This window comes from Panthera leo, chromosome D3, assembly GCF_018350215.1.
Source record: "Panthera leo isolate Ple1 chromosome D3, P.leo_Ple1_pat1.1, whole genome shotgun sequence".
NCBI classification, from domain to species: Eukaryota; Metazoa; Chordata; class Mammalia; order Carnivora; family Felidae; genus Panthera; species Panthera leo.
The window spans coordinates 20,956,863-20,975,928 of NC_056690.1; the positions used below are offsets into that span (position 1 = coordinate 20,956,863).

Sequence of the window (19,066 nt, forward strand, 5' to 3'; positions counted from 1 at the left end):
TATGTCTTCTGTGGGATGGTTCTCCAGGAAGCTGATTTGGATTTAAAAAGCAAGTATCCCAAAGAACTTTTTCCTGGAGGGTAATTTGTTTTAGGCAGCAAGGACTCACATGAGAACAAATTTGTTAACCTTACTGAATTTACTGAACCAGAAGACAAGGTCTTGTCGAGGGACATAAATCTGTCCATTTTATCTCATCTAACTGCCATCTAATAATTGGCATAAGAACTCAAAGCAAAGACTGCCTAATAGTTGAAAATATGTGATTTGACCCAGTGGATCTCAACCTAAGTCTGTTTTGCTCCTCAGAGATATTTGGAAATCACTTGTGAAATGAGGACAGTGATGAGCAGTAGAGCCTAGGCCATAGTAGAGATTGCCCAGACTCTGCTTGCTGAGCCCCACAGCCAGGCCTGACCCAACCAGCCCTTCTTATGCGTCTCCCTGTGTAATGCCTGAAGTTCCTAAACCTCCCACAAAAGACCACCAGAGTCGTAAGTCAAAGCCAAGCGGCAAGGGTCATTTATTGCAGGTTCGAACCTGGACCTCTGAGCACTCGTTGCCGGTGACGCTAAGAGGCCACGATCAGGGTTGGTATAGCGTTTTTATAGACAGAGACAAATAGCACAGGGGAGGTTTCAAATTATGAGGGGCCTGATTAGTTGATTTTAAAGTAAGGACATTTGTTGTTCTCTGATTGGGCGTCCTCTGTCTGTCCTTTGGCGGGAAGGCTTTGTCCGTTACTTGTGGCGGGAGGAAAAAAGGGGGAAGGGGGTAGGTGAGGAATGTGCTAAGCAAGCAGGTTTACAGAAGCGAGAAATGCTGGTTAGTTTATGTACAATCACTCATTCCATTACATATCAGACTACATTTAGGAAGTTTTACAGCCCATTCTACTACACAGCGGGTTACAATCAGGAAAGATCTCACAATGCTCATAGCAAACAGCAAGCAAAACAGACTTCTCAGCAATTGTATTTCTTATCAAAGATCTATAATAAGCAGAAAAGAGAACCTAGCTTTAAACTAAGGCAGGGCTGTCATTTGGACTCAAAGCTGTTCCTTTTATTCCCCCCTTTTCCTTGTGCCTAAAGAGCCAATCTTGGATCTTCAGTTTTCTATTTGTAATGTCTCGAGCGGTTGGTACTGAGTTTGTAAGACCATTAATTGTACAGCATTGAACCTGTCTTGGATAAAATTAATAATTTTGTTTATGATGCAGGGGCCTAATGTGAGAGCGAGAAGTAGAATGGCCAGAGGCCCAAGTAAAGCGGAGAGCAGGGTAGTTAACCAAGGGGACGCGTTGAACCAGGATTCAAACCACCCTGCCTCCTGTTCTCTTTCTTTTTTTCGTTTGGCTAGCCCTTCTCGGATCTTGGCCATAGAATCCCTTACTATTCCTGTGTGGTCAGCATAGAAGCAACACTCTTCTCCTAGTGCTGCACAGAGACCACCCTGCTGTAGGAACAGCAGGTCTAATCCTCTCCTGTTTTGTAAAACTACTTCCGAGAGGGAGGTTAGGGATTTTTCAAGCGAAGTGATGGCAGTCTCAATTCTTTCTATATCTTTGTCAACCACTTCTCTAAGTATACTAAAGCCCTTGTTTTGTATAGTTAAGGCCGAGATCCCTGTCCCTGTTTCAATGGCCCCGAGTCCGAATATGGTGGCTAGAGTTAGAGCCCCTGCAGTAATGAGTGCTCTCTTAGTTACTCTTTTGGGTGCTATCCACATCTGGTCTACATACTCAGTTGTGCGGTATATGATTTTTGGGAACACAATTACCATTATACAGAATTCTGACTGATTGAACATATCCTTATAGAGGCAAGGGGTTAATCCCGCATGAGAACAAAGCCACCATGAGTTATTTGGTGGAATAATCCAGTTTTCTGAAGTATTGAATATATTTCTGTTACTTATGCATAAGTGGCTATATTTTGTTGGCACTGTTCCTATACATGTCCCATTTCCCATAAGCACTGGTAATGTGAGGCCGGGTCTTTTCTGTCCCCAACTGCAAGCGTCTGAGTTGTTTGCAGTGCTATAATTTCCTACTATTGCTACTGACTCGTAAAATGGAGGTTTTGTGGAATAGCACAGCCAACAAGCTTCTGTTTCATTGGGTTTAGTATGGTTTAAGGCCTTATAAGTGGTATTCATCATTACCCATAAGGGGTCATCTTTGAATGGGATTTGAATTTTTTGGGGTTTTCTTGGGGTCCTGGTTACTGTGGTCACCTAAGTGGCCGAAGAGCTAGGACCCTTGCCCGTGGTATTAGTAGGCTTACTTGTGGGCCCTGGAGTAGTAGTAGTAGGCTCACTTGTGGCCCTAGTAGTAGGCTCACTTGTGGCCCTTACTACTAGATTCGGTCCTACTAGCACTGGTGGAATCTTGGGTTCTACCTTTAGTTTTATCTGAATAACAGTTGCATAGTGGGGTGGTCCCCGATATAAATAGATTCCCCAAGTAAGCCCATTGGTCCATCTAATTTCTTTTTTTCCATCTTCTAGAAATTTGATACGGACAAGGTTACAATTTTCTGAGTAATATCCTCGGCCGGAAAAACCTATGTCACAGGGCTTGACAAATGACATGTCAATGTAAAGAGGTGTTACCTTCCATTTTGATTTACCGTCATTGGCGGTGACACAACTCCAGGACTTACAGTAGTAGCTGAGAATTCCCCCACATATGGAGCGAGCTTTTTGTCCAAACCCAGGGCATGCATAAAACCCTGTTTCGCTTAAGAAATTTCTTGTTTCCTTTCCCCTCCCGTGGTCTAGTCCGACGGACTTAGCCATCTGTTCTAAATTAAAATAGAGATCCGGCCACCAGGTATTTAAGGGAACATCTGTCTTTGTGGTAGTATTATAGACTTCATGGGTTTCCCAATTAGAAACCTCCCAAGTTAAAGTATAGGGTATGTGGGAGTTGCCCGCAATACTTATCAGTCCGTAGGAGGTGAGCAGGAGCACGCTAGTGAGTGTTCCTCCGATCATTGTGGGTCCGGAGCTGCTGTAACAGTCTTGGTATGGGACACCCAGGCCTTTGGTCTCAGCTGGTTTTCGGGGTCAGGTTTTCGACGCAGAGTCAATTTTAAAGGATGGGTCTTACTCTGGTCAACCGTCCAGGCGGTGTTGGCTTCCGGCACGAAGTCTTCTCGAACCGCAAAGGGATCAGCTGGTCGGGCGTGGGTGTAATGGATCCAGGTAGCAATCCCGTTGACTTTGAGAGCAGTGGGTGTGGTTAGGATCACAATGTAGGGTCCCTTCCACCGTGGTTGGAGGGTCTCTTGCTTGTGTCTCCGCACGTATACCCAATCTCCGGGTCAGTAGTGATGAGGCTCAGGAGGGGGCCCGTTTTCATAAATGGCTCTCAATCTGGGCCAAACTTCCTGGTGGGTGTGCTGGAGTTCCCTCAGGGAAATAAGAAGTTTATGATCATCAAATTCAGTTAACACATTAGACTGTAGGTTGGGAATTATAGGGGGGGGGGGACACTCCATACATGATTTCAAAGGGGGTTAATCCCAGTTTGTAAGGGGAGTTCCGCACCCTGAACAGAGCATAGGGGAGTAAGACTACCCAATTAGCGCCAGTCTCCATGGTCAATTTAGTTAAGGTCTCTTTTAGAGTTCTATTCATTCTTTCTACCTGTCCTGAGCTTTGGGGTCTATATGCACAATGTAGTTTCCAATCAGCCCCAATAAACTGCGCTATCCCTTGTATTACCTTTGAAATGAACGCTGGTCCGTTGTCTGATCCTATTAGGGTAGGGAATCCGTACCTGGGCATGATGTCTTCTAACAGTTTCTTTGCTACTACCTGCGCAGTCTCATGCTTGGTGGGGAAGGCCTCTGTCCATCCTGAAAAGGTATCTATAAACACTAACAAATATTTATATCCATATTTTCCAGGCTTTACCTCGGTGAAGTCTACTTCCCAATAGGCTCCCGGCCTGGTTCCGCGGGTTCTGGAGCCAGGGTTTTTCCCGTGGTTGGTGGCGTTAGTTAATTGGCAAGCTTTACAGCTAGTAACTATCTGCTCAATTTTTGTCCTGGAGTCTTTAATGGTGATCCTAGCATGTCTTATTAAGTCTTGCATTTTTCTTGTGCCCATATGAGTGGCTCGGTGCATCTTGGATAAGACTTTATTTCCCATTTCTTCTGGGAGGATTATGCTACAGTTTGCTGCTCTCCACCATCCGTTAAGGCACTGAGTTAAAGGTAATTTTTGGATCCAGTTTAGGTCTTCTTTAGTGTAGGCAGGATTTTCTGGTAAACTAGCTGAACCGGGGTCTGGTAGGGTGGTCATTAAAGCACAGTCCACCTGTAAGGCCGCCTCTCGGGCCACCTGGTCAGCCAAATTATTTCCTCTGGCCACCGGTGTGACCGGTTTTTGGTGGCCTGGGCAATGTATGATGGCTAGTCATTTAGGCAGCCAGAGTGCCCTTAAAAGAGCCAATATTTCTTCTTTGTTTTTGATAGTTTTCCCCTCTGCAGTTAACAGTCCCCTCTCTCTGTATATAGCTCCATGTATGTGGGCCATAGCAAAAGCATATCTGCTATCGGTATACACATTTAGTTTCTTGTCTTTTCCCAAAGTCAGTGCCTTGGTTAAGGCCACAAGTTCAGCCCGATGGGCAGAGGTGCCAGCTGGCAAAGGCTCTGCCCAAACAGTCTCAGTTTCAGTTGTGACTGCTGCCCCCGCGTACCTTTGACCCTGATGTACAAAGCTGCTGCCGTCAGTGAACCAGGTAACCTCAGCGTCTGGTAGCGGGTGATCCTGTAAATCTTCCCGAACTCCATGAACCTGTGCCAATATCTCAGCGCAGTCATGGAGGGGGGTATCCAAGTCCAGGTCTGGTAACAGGAAGGCAGGGTTTAGTGTTCGGGGGAGGAGCATAAATGATTCTCAGGGGATTTAATAATAGTCCCTGGTAGTGAACCAATCGGGCTTTACTTATCCATCGGTCAGGAGGTTGTTTGAGGACTCCCTCGATGGCATGAGGGGTTGTAACATGTAACTCTTGTCCCATAGTTAACTTATCAGCATCCTTTACCATTAGAGCTGTAGCAGCGATCATACGGAGACAAGGGGGCCAGCCAGCCGCTACTGGGTCTAGTCTTTTTGAAAGATAGGCAATGGGCCTGGGCCATGGACCAAGGAGTTGCATCAGCACTGCTTTGGCTACCCCCTTGTTTTCATCTACGAAGAGATGAAAGGGTTTGGAGACATCGGGGAGCCCTAAGGCTGGCGCCGACAACAGGGCGAGTTTGATTTGCTGGAAAGCCTGCTCAGTTTTCTCTGTCCACTCAAAGGGCGTCTGTTCTCAGGTGACCAGGTAAAGAGGCTTAGCTATCTCGGTGAACCGAGGTATCCACAAGCGGCAGAACCCGGCCGATCCCAGGAATTCTCTTACCTGCCTTCGCGTTGTGGGTCGGGGGATGCGGAGGACGGTTTCCTTCTGTGCATCAGTGAGCCATCGTTGGCCTTTTCTTAACAGATACCCCAAGTAGGTTACCTCGGATCTGCAAATTTGGGCTTTCTTTGCTGAAGCCCGGTACCCCAGGGCACCAAGTGTCCGGAGGAGATTTTTGGTGCCTTGCAAGCAAGCTTCGGCAGTCTCAGCGGCAATTAAAAGATCGTCAACGTACTGCAAGAGTCACTTTGGGGTTTTGATTCCGGTACTCACCCAGATCCTCGTGAAGTGCCTCATCGAACAAGGTGGGTGAGTTTTTAAATCCTTGGGGGAGCCGGGTCCAGGTGAGATGCCCATTTATGCCTCTCTCAGGGTCGGACCACTCGAAGGCGAGGAGCTCTTGACTTTTGGGGGCCAGAGGCAGGCTGAAAAAAAGCATCTTTTAAATCAAGGACAGTATACCATTGTCTTTCTGGGCTGAGGGCACTTAGGAGGGTATAGGGGTTGGGTACTATTGGGTGTATGTCTATGACTCGGCGGTTAACTTCTCTCAGATCTTGTACTGGACAATAGTCCGCACTGTTAGGTTTTCGTACAGGCAGCAGGGGGGTGTTCCAGGCTGAATGGCAGGGACGCAAGATGCTTAAGTCTAGGAGGCAACGGATATGTGGAGTGATGCCATTTCTGGCCTCCATTGACATCGGGTATTGTCGGACCCGAACTTGATCTGCCCCCGGTTTCAGCTCTATGAATAGAGCTGGGCGATGTTTAGCCAACCCCATACCCCCGGTTTCAGCCCATGCTCCTGGAAACTGTTGGAGCCAGGGCTCTATGTTTTGACTTTGTGAGGGTGGCCCCTGGTGGAGTCGATATTCATCTTCTAATCTTAGAATAAGTATGGTAATGGGTTGGTTGTGAGGGCCAGTCACTTGGGGGCCCCCTGGCGTAAAATGAATTTGGGCCTCCATTTTAGTGAGTAAGTCTCTTCCTAATAAGGGGCATAGGCTGTCAGGGATGACTAAGAAGGAATGGGTGACCTTTCCATTTCCTAGGTCCACAGTCCTCTGGGTGGTCCAGGGATATTTTTTTATTCCGGTAGCCCCTTGGACCCAGGAAGATTTTTCAGAAATTTTTCCATGGGGCCTGATCAAGACCGAATGTTGTGCCCCTGTGTCAACTAGGAATTGAACTGGGTTCCCCTCCACTTGTAGCATTACCCTAGGTTCGGGGAGGGGATCCGAACCCCGTCCCCCCATTCTGCATCTTGAGTGAAGAGGGCGGGTGTGGTTTTTGGCTGCCACGGTTTTTGATCATGATGTGGCTTTTTCTTTCTAGGGCATTCTCGGGCCCAATGGCCTTTTTCTTTGCAATAGGCACATTGGTCCTTATCTAGGGGCTTTTGTTTATCCAGGGGCTTTTGGACAACAGCGGCCAGGACTTTGGTCATTTTCTCAGTGGCTTTAAGTTGCCTGTCCTCTGGAGTCTCTCTATTATTAAAGACACGCTGGGCAATACGGAGTAAGTCCTGAATCTGTTTTCCCTCCAGGTCCTCTAGTTTCTGGAGTTTTTTTTAAATATCAGTGGCTGCCTGATTTACAAAGGCCATTACAACAGCAGCTTGATTTTCGGGGGCCTCGGGGTTCATGGGGGTATACTGTCTGAAGGTTTCCATTAATCTTTCTAAATAAGCGGCAGGGCTCTCTGTCTTACCTTGTATTACTGAATACACTTTTGCCAAATTAGTGGGCTTGCGTGCAGCAGCCCGGAGACCCGCCATTAGAGTCTGGCGATAAATGCGCAGCCGTCCCCTACCTTCTGCCGTGTTGTAGTCCCAGCCATCCTGTGGGGGTCGGGTCAAGGGAAAAGCTGCATTAATGAGATCAAGGTTAGCAGTGGGTTGGCCGTCATCTCCAGGAACCAGCTTTCTTGCTTCCAATTGAATTCTTTCTCGCTCCTCGGTGGTGAACAGGATTCGGAGGAGCTGCTGACAATCATCCCAGGTGGGTTGGTGGGTAAACATAACGCTGTCTAAGAGACTTATTAAATCTTTAGGGTTGTCAGAAAATCGGGCATTCTGGGTTTTCCAGTTATATAGGTCACTGGTAGAGAAGGGCCAGTATTGAAGTCGGGGGTTCCCCGTCTCATCGGGAGGCCCTATTTCCCGTAAGGGTAAAGCTACGGTGGAGTCAGGAAGGCGGAGTTCTGGCTCATGTGGGGCCCGCCTACGGGTACGTCCAGCCGGCCCTTGGACTTCGCCCCCACTAGGCATGGGCGCGGGTTGAGCCTCCCTATTCTCTAGTTCTCCTATGGGCTGGGCTACGGGAGGCTCTGCCGGCGCAGCAGGGATAGGGGCAGCTTGCGGAATAAGAGGAGGAACCTGGTAAGGGGGAGGGTCAAGGGAAAGTAAATCTTGGTTGTCGGGGAGAACAGGTTGTGCAGTTGGAGTTGGTGGCTTGGGAGGGTTGATAGGTTTAGCCTCTAGGATTTGGCATGACTCTGCTATTAAGGAAGAGGCCATCCAAGGAGGTGGGTTTTCTACTAAATCTTGCCACACCAGAATATAGGGAATCTGATCCGAGTGACCTTCTTTCCCTGGTAGGAAAATTTTTTATTTTACTTTAAGGACCACAGGGAGGCAGAAGGTTCCCTCTGTAGGCCAATTGACCCCAAAGGTGGGCCATTCAGAGCGGCAATAGGTGATCAACTTCCTTTTGTGAATGTCTAGGCTTAAGTTGTGTCCTCTAGCTTTTACGTCCCTGAAGTTGGCGAGAAGGAGGGAGAGAGGGGTGCTCTGCGTTTGGCCCATGTTATGATTCTGAGGAAGAGGAGAAGAGAAGGGGGCGCGGGCAGCACGGACGTGGGGGGGGGGCGCCGCTGGCCAGGGGGTGGCACGGAGGGGGCCCTGAAGCGGCTGAAATTAGCGGTGGAGGAGTTCGCACAGGCGACTTCTGAGGGTGAGACCTCCCGGTGGCCTGGCTGGGCCCTGGGCAGAGGGGCGGGAGGGAAAGCCGCAGGGAGCTGAGGAAGGAGGATAGAGGAACAAAGGATGGAATAATTAATTCTGATCAGCCGAGAAAACACTTAATTCCAATAAAGCATCCGACCCATGAAAGAAAAACAAGAACTAACAAGAATCTTTCGCAGCAGTTCCAACTTTCTGGTGCCGCCTCGGCCAGCCCAACAGAAAGGGTTATGGCTAGGGCGGCGGTTATTACAAGGGCCCAGGGGTGACAATACATTTAGACTGACATAGAAGCACTCGCGTACTCGCCCGTCCGCGTCCCTCGCGGGAACTTAGGTGCCTCTTAGCATGGGCGGGCAGGTATAAACCCCCTGCTTGGATCAAAAAAATTTTGACCGCCTTAAGCCATATGAGGATCACCGCGGAAATCGGGTTAGAGCCCACTCGAATCCCGTAGCTTACGCCGTGGGACTACACATAGGGTAAGTCAGGCGCGTGTCCTTGACTCCCAACAATCATTCCAGTCGATTTAACAGACAGACACACAAACACACATCACATCAAAATACGGGTAACAATTGGCATGCCTAGATGGTTTTTCTTTTTAGACGCCTAGAGATATTTCTTAGCACTCTGGAAGTTCATAGAGAAAATGAAGGTATTTAGTTCGCAGGCACGTTGGGCATAAGCAGCCCACAGAAAGGAATCCTGATGGGCCAAAAAGGCCCCCCGATGGACCAAGAAGGTCCCCTGATGGACCAAGAAGGCCCCCAGATGTCAGTGGACGTCTCCAACTGACCCCGGCCGGGTGCCCTAGAGCGCGTCCGCCAGGGTCACACTAGCTTCCAGACAGAACCGGTTCTCCAGAGAAGAAACACAGACCTGAGAGAAAAGGAAGAACGTTAGAGCCGGCTTACTTAGAGCCGGCTTACTTACCGATCGGAATCAGATACGACCCGTTGACCAGAAGTCTGGTGGGCTCGGGGGAGGTCTCGGTGGAACCTCCAAATGTAATGCCTGAAGTTCCTAAACCTCCCACAAAAGACCACCAGAGTCGTAAGTCAAAGCCAAGCGGCAAGGGTCGTTTATTGCAGGTTCGAACCTGGACCTCTGAGCACTCGTTGCCGGTGACGCTAAGAGGCCACGATCAGGGTTGGTATAGCGTTTTTATAGACAGAGACAAATAGCACAGGGGAGGTTTCAAATTATGAGGGGCCTGATTAGTTGATTTTAAAGTAAGGACATTTGTTGTTCTCTGATTGGGCGTCCTCTGTCTGTCCTTTGGCGGGAAGGCTTTGTCCGTTACTTGTGGCGGGAGGAAAAAAGGGGGAAGGGGGTAGGTGAGGAATGTGCTAAGCAAGCAGGTTTACAGAAGCGAGAAATGCTGGTTAGTTTATGTACAATCACTCATTCCATTACATATCAGACTACATTTAGGAAGTTTTACAGCCCATTCTACTACACAGCGGGTTACAATCAGGAAAGGTCTCACAATGCTCATAGCAAACAGCAAGCAAAACAGACTTCTCAGCAATTGTATTTCTTATCAAAGATCTATAATAAGCAGAAAAGAGAACCTAGCTTTGAACTAAGGCAGGGCTGTCATTTGGATTCAAAGCTGTTCCTTTCACCTGATGCTCTGGATGGGGTTCTACATGCAAATCCTCCCCTTTCCTGAGGCCATGCAAGCCTTTCCTTTACCTTACACCTGGGGTCCTGCTGAGCAAAGAGAGTGTAGGAATGAGGGGACTTCACCCCAGGGATGACACAGGAGCACCTGCAAGAGGCAGGGAGACAGGAGCTCCCAGCTGAGGAACTGGGGAGCACCAGTGCCCTCTGGTGAATTCAGGAAGCATGTGAACCCTGGGCTGGAGCTGGAACCCAGGGCTCTTGTTTCCCCATCCACCAGTGCCCACAGTTCTAGCCTCTTCAGGTTTGTGTCTTTCTCTTAGAAATATAAATGAAAGTTTTCTCTGTCTCCTTTTCTGGCTTGATAACTTCTGTCTTTTCTTTTTTTTTTTAATTTTTTTAACGTTTATTTATTTTTGAGACAGAGAGAGACAGAGCATGAACGGGGGAGGGTCAGAGAGAGGGAGACACAGAATCTGAAACAGGCTCCAGGCTCTGAGCTGTCAGCACAGAGCCTGACACGGGGCTCAAACTCACGGACCACAAGATCATGACCTGAGCCAAAGTCGGCCGCTTAACTGACTGAGCCACCCAGGCGCCCCGATAACTTCTGTCTTTTCATCACTGAATCATATTCTAGGTATGGACCTACCAGAGTTTATATACTCATTCACCTATGGGAGGACATATTGGTTGCTTTCAAGTCTTGACAATCGTATGTAAAATAACAATAAACACATATATGTATATCCTTTGTAGACACTAATAACTTGTTTAGGAAAATAGGAGTGTGCTTTCTGTATTATCATTAAGACTTTGTTTAGCTTTGTAAAAAACTTCCAAGGCATGTTCCAAAGTGGCTGTGACACTGCATTTCCTCACATCAATGAATGAGAGTTCCTGTTGCCCTACATCTTGGACAGCATCTAATGTTGTCATTGTATTGTATTTTAGCTATCCTAAATGGAAGTCTAGTGGTACCTCACTTTTTTTAATACTCCAGTGACTTATTATGTTGGATATCTTGTCACATGTGTAATAGTCATTTGTGTACCTTCCTTGGTAAGGGGTCTGTTTTGATCTGCTCACTGGGGAGGCATTGTCCAACATCCTGGAACTCAAGAACTCAGCAAAGTTCCAATCTCAAAGAGAAAGGGAGAAACTGAGTATCTTTAAGCTTTCTGAGCTCAGGAATTCTCAATAAAGCCCAAAATGGTACAAGAGGACATGTAGGGGGTTGGGCAGAGGGCCACCTAGTTCTCCCAGGTCACACATCCTGCACTACTACCAGTCCTGTCATTCCAACCCAGCAAATGTGGAGGCCATTTTGCTTCTGGAAACACAGTAACTATTTTTGCATTAGGAGGGCAACCTCCAAAAGGAGATATTTTCACTGACTTTATAAACTTACATGAGTCCAGATATTGAGGCCCTCTGGTTTTGGCAGGATATATAAAGTTAAAAGCCATAATCTGAGCTGTTATTGGTCCCAGGAAGGGACAAGGGAGTGATAAGACCGGGACAGAGGGGAGAGTATAAGTTATCACATGTCCCTGTTGAACAGGGGTTTTGTGTGACATTTGGTTGTATGCAGCTCTATAGCAATAATGACCAGCCTCTCCTCAGGCTGGAGCCCAGAGGTGGTTAAAGAGCTTTTGTCAACACACATGGATCTGGACAATCAGGCTTGAGCAACTGGATGGTCCCTTACCACTGTCCTAGGTCACAATGTAAGGGCTCTGACTGAAAGCCTTGACACCATTGCAGTTGTAACCCCCAGTGTTTCTGCTGTTCCTGTAGTAGGAAATGACCTGGAATCTGGGGTCATCAACAGCTTCTCCAGGGGAGTGACACATGCACATATGAGGGAGTTCTTGCTCTAGACATTCCACAGCTCCCCACTCCCTGGATTGTGGCAAAGTTCCAATGCAGTCTAAGAGGAGAGCAAGACATAGTCAGTACCTGTGGGCTCAGGACATCCCTCATGGGAGTCCCCATGGGCCCCGGTGCCAGCTGTAGCAGAACCTGATCCATGGACCTACTACATCCACTTCCCTGGGGCAGGCTTAGCATTTTCCCAGCAACTGTGGAGCATCCCCTAAACTCTCATGGCCCATAAAGAGATTCCTGGCCTCAGGCCCCAAATTTACCCTTTGACTAACCCCCCTCTTCCTGACTTCACAACTGAAGGCTCAGCTTCCCAGTGAAGGATCCAGGCCAGCTCTGAGCCTGCAATTCCCCCACAAGCCCATATTCTCAAATAGCATCTCACATCCTCATGTCTTCTCCCTGGATCCAGGAAGCCTTGGCTTCTCCTGAGCACAGAAGGCTGTGAGGAAAGGGGAGGTCTCCGTTCTGAACCCTGGAAGGGCAAGTCTATGCTGCAGAGGAATGTCCGACTGCTGGGATGGTCCTGGGCCTCTGAAGGGGATGAAGTCAAAGAAAGGCTCATTTTCCTCATTTCAGGAGAAAAAAGGCAGCTGCGCAGACTCTGGTTCTATGACATGTGGATATCCGGGCAACATGGGTGTTATCATGACATTGAATTATTTTGTTTCCTTTTTGTTTTGTTTTTCCTGAGGCCACAGAAACAATGAATGGATAATGGAGAGTAGACTCAATGTGAACCAGGTGGTATTTGCAGGTACAGTGTGTGTATAAACTACTTATTTTTAAAAGTTTTAAATTGTCATTGAACAGGACTCTGAGTTGGTCAAGGATTTTATCCTACTTTCTCATCTGCCAGTGTCACTGTGAGAAGCATAATTATTTACAATGAGACGGTAATAGTCAGCGTCATCCTCAGGCTTGCAGCCCAGAGATGAGCAGAAACCTGCATTGGTCGAGGCATCTTTGGATCCAGAGAAGTGGTTGGAGATACAAGATCCCAATTGTGTACTTGAGTCTGAGTAGTAGTACAGGAGAAGTAGTACCGGGGAAGGCTCCTTGGCATCTTCTGGTACCAGAATATGCTCTTGTTGCCAATACTCATGTCACTGCTCAGGGAACAGGTGAGTCTGGCTGTTGTTCCAAGCGATGAAGAGAGAGAGGGTGGCTGGGTCAGCACAGGCTGGGACAGGGAACTTGCAAACAGAGACACTCATGGTTGATAGGGCAGGGAACAGGGTGAGACTTCTCAGGTGCTGAACCAGAGGGACTGAATCAGGCCGGGTGGGGGAGGTTGCCCTATGTCCCCAAGGCCGGTCCATACTTGTGCAGTGAGAGAAGATCACGAGAAGGACAGCAGTCCAGGCCATGGTGACACAGCCCTTGGTCCCCACAGTGAGCTGGGCTGCCCCAGGCCTCCTTTTCTTATTCACCCTCTGTCACAAGATGTGCTGTCCATGCAAATGAGGTCTATCCAGTGACTGCCAAGCCCCTCCCTGAGCCCAGGTGCTGGAGCTCAGCTCATACCACACACTGAAGAGGATGGAGGTTGGCTTCATGCCTGGGGAGACCCTTGGGAGGATGCACCTGCTGAGACAACACACAGGTCCCTGATCAGGGGACTCTGCCAGGCCAGAGAGGACACAGCTTCTGAGTCCCCATCCAGGAGCACAGGGCCCTGCCCCCAGGTCCAGGATCCTTTGAGTAAATGGTCTACACTGAACAGTAGTGTAGGGACCCTAGTCCCACACCACCCTCTTCTGGTCACAGGGCACACAGCTCGCACATAGCTCACCTTGGCCCAAAGCCATGAGAGCCTTGGGTTTTGCAGTTCACCAGGTCCATGTCTATTCCAATATCAGTGATTTTATTCAGAGATAGTGTGATACCAAAGCACCATCCATGATTGCTGTAGTGTTTTTCACTCTCACAAAGAGTCTTGGTCTATGGGAGATGCAAACATTTATCACAATTACAACTTAAGTTGTGTGCATCCCAGCAAAGATACTGCAAACATCATATCCCTCCATCGGTACATGAATTGGAAATGCATATATTTTGAGTGTTTTATAACTCATGTACATTAAAGCAATGGATTCCAACTACTCTCCCATAAATTAGTTGTATAATAATCTGCTATTTTTTTAGCTAATTTAATTCTTAATAATTTATAAAATAAAGAAAGAATTATGAATTTATCTCTGATGAAGTTCAGTTTAATTTTTTTTTTCTGGATTGTGCTCTTGGTGTCTTATCTAAACATGTTCAGATACAAACCTAGATCCTGAAGATTTTCTCCTATGTTTCCTTCTAAAAGTTGTATCCATTTAGTGAATGGTTTTATAAAGCAGGATGGTTAAGTGAGATTCATTTCCCCCTACAGCTATCAAATTTTTCTGTGGCCATTTGTCCAAAAGGCCATCCTTCCTTCTCTGAAAGACTGTTGTACTTTTGTTAAAAATAATGATCCATACTTTTGTTTCTGGGTTCTCTGTTCTGTTACATTGGCCAATGTGTCTATTCTCTATCCATACCGCTCTGTCTTCCTGTGATAGGAAATGAATTAAACTTTTATACAATTTAGGGAGAATTGACATGTTTATTATATGGAGTCTTTTAATCCATGAACAGCACGTGTTTTTCCCATTGTTTTAGATCCACTTTGATTACACATACCAGCATTGTCCAGTATTCGGCATCCATGGCCTACAAGTGTTTTTTTAACATGCACTTAAATATTTCATTGTTGAGTGGTTTTAAGTGATATTTTAATTCTGTTTTCATATGTTTATTGCTAGTGTAATCACATCAAAATGTTCTATGCTGATCTTGTATTATAAGATTTTCCTGAAATTACATATTACTCTTGGAATTTATATATTTGTAGGTATATTTACAGTGTCCTTTGGATTTTTCATGTAGACCATTCTTTCACCTGAAAATGGGGACAGCTGTCTCTTTTTCTTCTTATTCAGTATGCCTTTCATTATTTTTCTTGCCTTATGGCTCTTTCTGGAACATTCAGTCTTATGTTGAATTATAGTGGTGGGATTGGACATGCTTGCCTTGGTATCTACCCTAGGGAGAAAGTTTTCAGTGTTTCACCTCCACGTGCGTAAGCTGTATCTGTTTTATAATTTCATTTATCAAGTGCACAATGTTCTCTATTTTTTTATTCCCTGAGAATATTTGTCACAATAGGTTTTGAATTGTGTCAAATGCCTGTTCTATATTGATTGATGAGTTTATGAGATTTTTCTCCTTTAGCTTGTTATTACAAGAGATTATGTTGATTGATTTGAATATTGAACCTGTCCTGCATCTCTGCAATAAACCCCATTTGGTCATGGTGTGTACTTCTTGTCATATATTACTAAATTTGAAACTATGCCCCATAAGGTTAATAACATTGAAACTAGCAGAAAATTTAAGCCTTGTTTTTCAGGGAACTGCTTCCTCCTAATTAGCTATTTTTTTTTTCTTCTTAGACTCCACTAATAAATCCACTAGTTGTCTCTCCAGATGAACAAATAAATGGCTCTGCATTCTTCACCCCAGATAAGGAGCCCAGGACCTCATCCAGTTTATACCAGCTTTTGGAGTCTGTGCACAGCCCTTGCCCTTGTCAGACAGTTATCTTTGCCTCATTATAATGTTGAATCTCCACCCTACAAGGAGCAAAAGCTGCATTAACATAACATTGGATGTGCATACAGGCACTATGCTACCTATGCCCAGATAGAGATGACATGTGAAAACAAAGCTCCCCTTTCTGAATATTACATGCAATGACAAAGTTCCCCTTTCTGAATATTCATCCTACATCCTAAATAAAAAGAACCAACTCACCCTGCTATGGCAGTCACAGCTTTGGAAGTTATTCCCCATGATCTCCTTATTTGCTGCACACACAGCTTCCTTTGTGTGACAACTCCACCCGGTGCAGTGTCTACCTGTAACTCACCAAGCAGCGAACTCATGTTAGTTCAATTACAAATTCTGTTTTCCAACACTTTCATAAGAATTGTGAGTGTCTGCTTGGGAGAGATATTCAGTTTCTTTGATTTGTGCCAGGAAGCTGTTGGCAATAGTCATTGATTGAAAAATTTAGGAAGAATCATTGTCTTAGCCAAATCCAGTATTTTGAACCACAAGTAAGGAATATCTAGTCATTCATTCAAGTTGCCTTTCATTTCCCTTGCGATGTTTTGTTGTTTTCCAGTAATAAGACTTTTAATTTTTCTCAGTTTTATCCTTAAGAATTACATAATTATGGAATTTAAAGTGGCATTGCTTTTATTTTTTAGATGTTGATTATGTATTGCTTTTATATAAAATACCATTTATTTCTGCATGTTGGTTTTGAAACCTGAAGCCTAGATTGAACTACTTAGACCAGAAGCATCTAGAGCCACTGCTAGAGTCAGAGCTCAAATCAACACCTTTTGCCTCTGACAAATCCACTGAATAATTTTTATTTCTGAGCAAGCTAGTTTGCCTTTGAAAACATGAAAACACTGAGAATAGGTTATCAATCCAAAAAAGTAACTGAAGGAAAGGATGTGACATTGTCAAATCTACTGGTTCCAGGAAAATTAGGAATCAGTTGAAGATCCAACAACAGAAGTCACATCCAGAGCCACCAGAGTGATGATGTCACCAGGCCTGGAGAGTGGAAGAAGATTTTGTCTAACTTCCTCATAAGTCTGGAGCATGGTATGCATTGGTGCTATTGTGCCATATACAACAGTAGTAGTCACCTCATCTTTGCACTGGTCTCCAGAGATGTGCAGAGCCCCTCAGCTCATCAATGCACTTTTGGATGCAGAAAAGCAAACTGGTGCCCAGATCCCTGGTGTTAATCTGAGTCTGAATTGAATCTTATGAGATATCAGGGACAGCTTCCTGGCTTCTGCTGATACCTGATTACATACTTTTTTTTTCCAACAATGATGTCACTTCTCAGGGTGCTGGAAAGATTCTCCCAGGGATGCAGAGAAAGAAGGCAGCTGAGATAGCACAAGCTAATTCATGCTGGGAGAGACAACTTGAAAACACAGACATGTACAGGAGGCAGGGCAAAGACCAGAGTAAAAGCTCATGGGGATGTGAGTCAAGGTACTGACACAGACTGAGAACTGAGACCTTGTCCCCAAGGCCTATCCCTACTTGACCAAAGAAAGAGAATCATGAAGAGAAGAGGAATCCAGACCATGGTGACACAACTCCTGACCACACTCTGGAGATGGGGTGTCCCTGTCTTTTCATATCCTCCCTACTGCTCCCAGGGAAATAAGGAGCTGTTTATGCAAGTTTGCACCTCTCTTTCTGGCTTTCTCAGACCCTACCCACCAGACCACTGATTCATGAGCCTGAGAAAGGACCTGAGGACAGAGGAAGCTGAGGTCAGGGCCTACTCCAAGTGAGACCCAGGAGGGAATGCAGGGAGCAGCTGTGGGAACAACCACAGGACCCTGCCCAGGAACTTTTGCCAGGCCTGAAGACACCTGGCTGCTGGGTCTCACCTGGAAGCGCAGGGAGCAACTCAGCCTGTGCCCAGCCCTGAAGCCAAAGGGCTCCCCCTAGCTGTGAGTGTCTCCCTTCCAGGCCCAGGGCAGATGCACAGTGCCCCCTGATGTTTACATACTGACCTGCGGGGTTCTCAGTCTCCTGAGGTTAATGTCCAGAACTGTGTCACCATCACAAACAGTGACAGACATATCTTCCGGAAGCCCTGTGGTCACCTCCAGTAGATATTATGTCCTAAGTGCAGAGGTGGGTATAGGTTTAAGACAGACCAACCCCTCTTTCTCTTCCCAAGCTAATGTTACAGGAAGTTCTGAAGACTTAGAAGAGGCTTTTGGTGGAGACATTTGCAGAACTTTACATCCAGAAAAGCTCTGGGATAGGTCATGATGGGGCATGAGTGTGTAGCATCCAAGGTCAGGCTGAAGTGCCTAGACAGTGGTCATAATGAGAGGTGGGGATGGAGGAAAACCTGGACTTCTTGTGAGATGAGGTAGGATGTTCACCCTCTCTGGACTTTCCTCCTCTCCTCAAGTGTGTTCTTTCTCCTCCTTACAATGGCTGCTTTGCAAACTCCTCTGTCCCTTGTTTCCCCCAGTCCCCTGCCCATCAGAAGAGACCCCTCCCCACCTGTCCTCTCTGAAGTTTGGTCACCTTGGCAGGGACTTTAATTGTGCTGACTTTGCCACTGTTGCTTATAAATAGGTCTCCAGAGAGGTGCAGGTGACAATTCTGGAATCCCACATGGGGCGGGGTTGGGTGGGCGGCACCTCCTGCAGGTGAAGTCAGGGACTCCTCTCTGAGTTGCACTTGGGTAGCAGGTAGTGATCTCACATGGATTGTACATTGTAAATGGACATGGAGTCATGTGGAAAACCTAACAGCACAGCCAATCAAGGGCCACCATGAGGGCTAGGGACACTGAGTCTCACTCATTTTTCCCCTTCATTCTAGTGAATGGAGTCAATTCATGCAAACACGGTGCTGCCATTCTCCATGTCCAGTCCCCACATCACTCTGGATGGTTCTAGTCACAAGGAGAAGGAAGAATGAAATGGGTTCCTCATGGGCTGAGAGACACCATGAGCCAGTTTCTCTATGGGATTGGAAGGTCAGAGCTGCAGAACAGTCACACATGGGTGGGGGTCATTTCTCCCAGTCCCACTCAAGCAGGCTCAGGCTCTTCCCATAGGTAAATGGTGTGGGCATCTGTCTCCATTCTCTTGTTGGGTTCACAGTGCACCCTGGTGTCCACAGAATCACAATCAGTATTCAAATTACACAGCTGGATCTCTAATCAGGTAACCTGTTTCCGATATTTTCCTCCCTAGATGTAAGATGGTTCTGAGACCAGCGATGCCCCAGGTCCTCTCTCTGTGGGGTCACCATGGTCTGGAGCAATCCCCAGTTGGCCTGATTCATACCCACCATACTCCTGCTTTTACCTTCAGACACATCACTGTCCCCACTGTCAATAGGTTGATTTTCACTTTCCATTGGGGATTCCAGATACTCAGCTCACAAATTCATAAAGTTTCTCTTTGGCAAATAGTTACTAAATTATCCTATCTTAAGCCTGTCAGATATGTCATGCAGGATCTCTGATAAATATTCTTAATTTGCTTTTACTTTTTATTATT

General features: G+C 46.5%; 1 protein-coding gene across 3 annotated transcripts; it reads right to left on the reverse strand.

Annotated features, from left to right (window-relative positions):
• Nucleotides 1-1,549: 1,549 nt before the first annotated feature.
• LOC122204082 lies at nucleotides 1,550-7,710 on the reverse strand. 3 transcript variants are annotated; one of them, XM_042911270.1, is made up of 2 exons: nucleotides 7,235-7,710; nucleotides 1,550-3,417 (listed from the first exon to the last, which is right to left on the reverse strand). In XM_042911270.1, the coding sequence occupies exons 1-2, from the start codon at nucleotides 7,689-7,691 to the stop codon at nucleotides 3,377-3,379; spliced, it is 498 nt and encodes a 165-aa protein (XP_042767204.1). In that variant the 5' UTR covers nucleotides 7,692-7,710; the 3' UTR covers nucleotides 1,550-3,376. The 3 variants fall into 3 exon arrangements, with proteins under 3 accessions (XP_042767204.1, XP_042767201.1, XP_042767203.1); XM_042911267.1 differs by having other exon boundaries at nucleotides 1,553-3,878; XM_042911269.1 differs by lacking the exon at nucleotides 1,550-3,417 and adding an exon at nucleotides 5,372-5,847.
• Nucleotides 7,711-19,066: the final 11,356 nt, after the last annotated feature.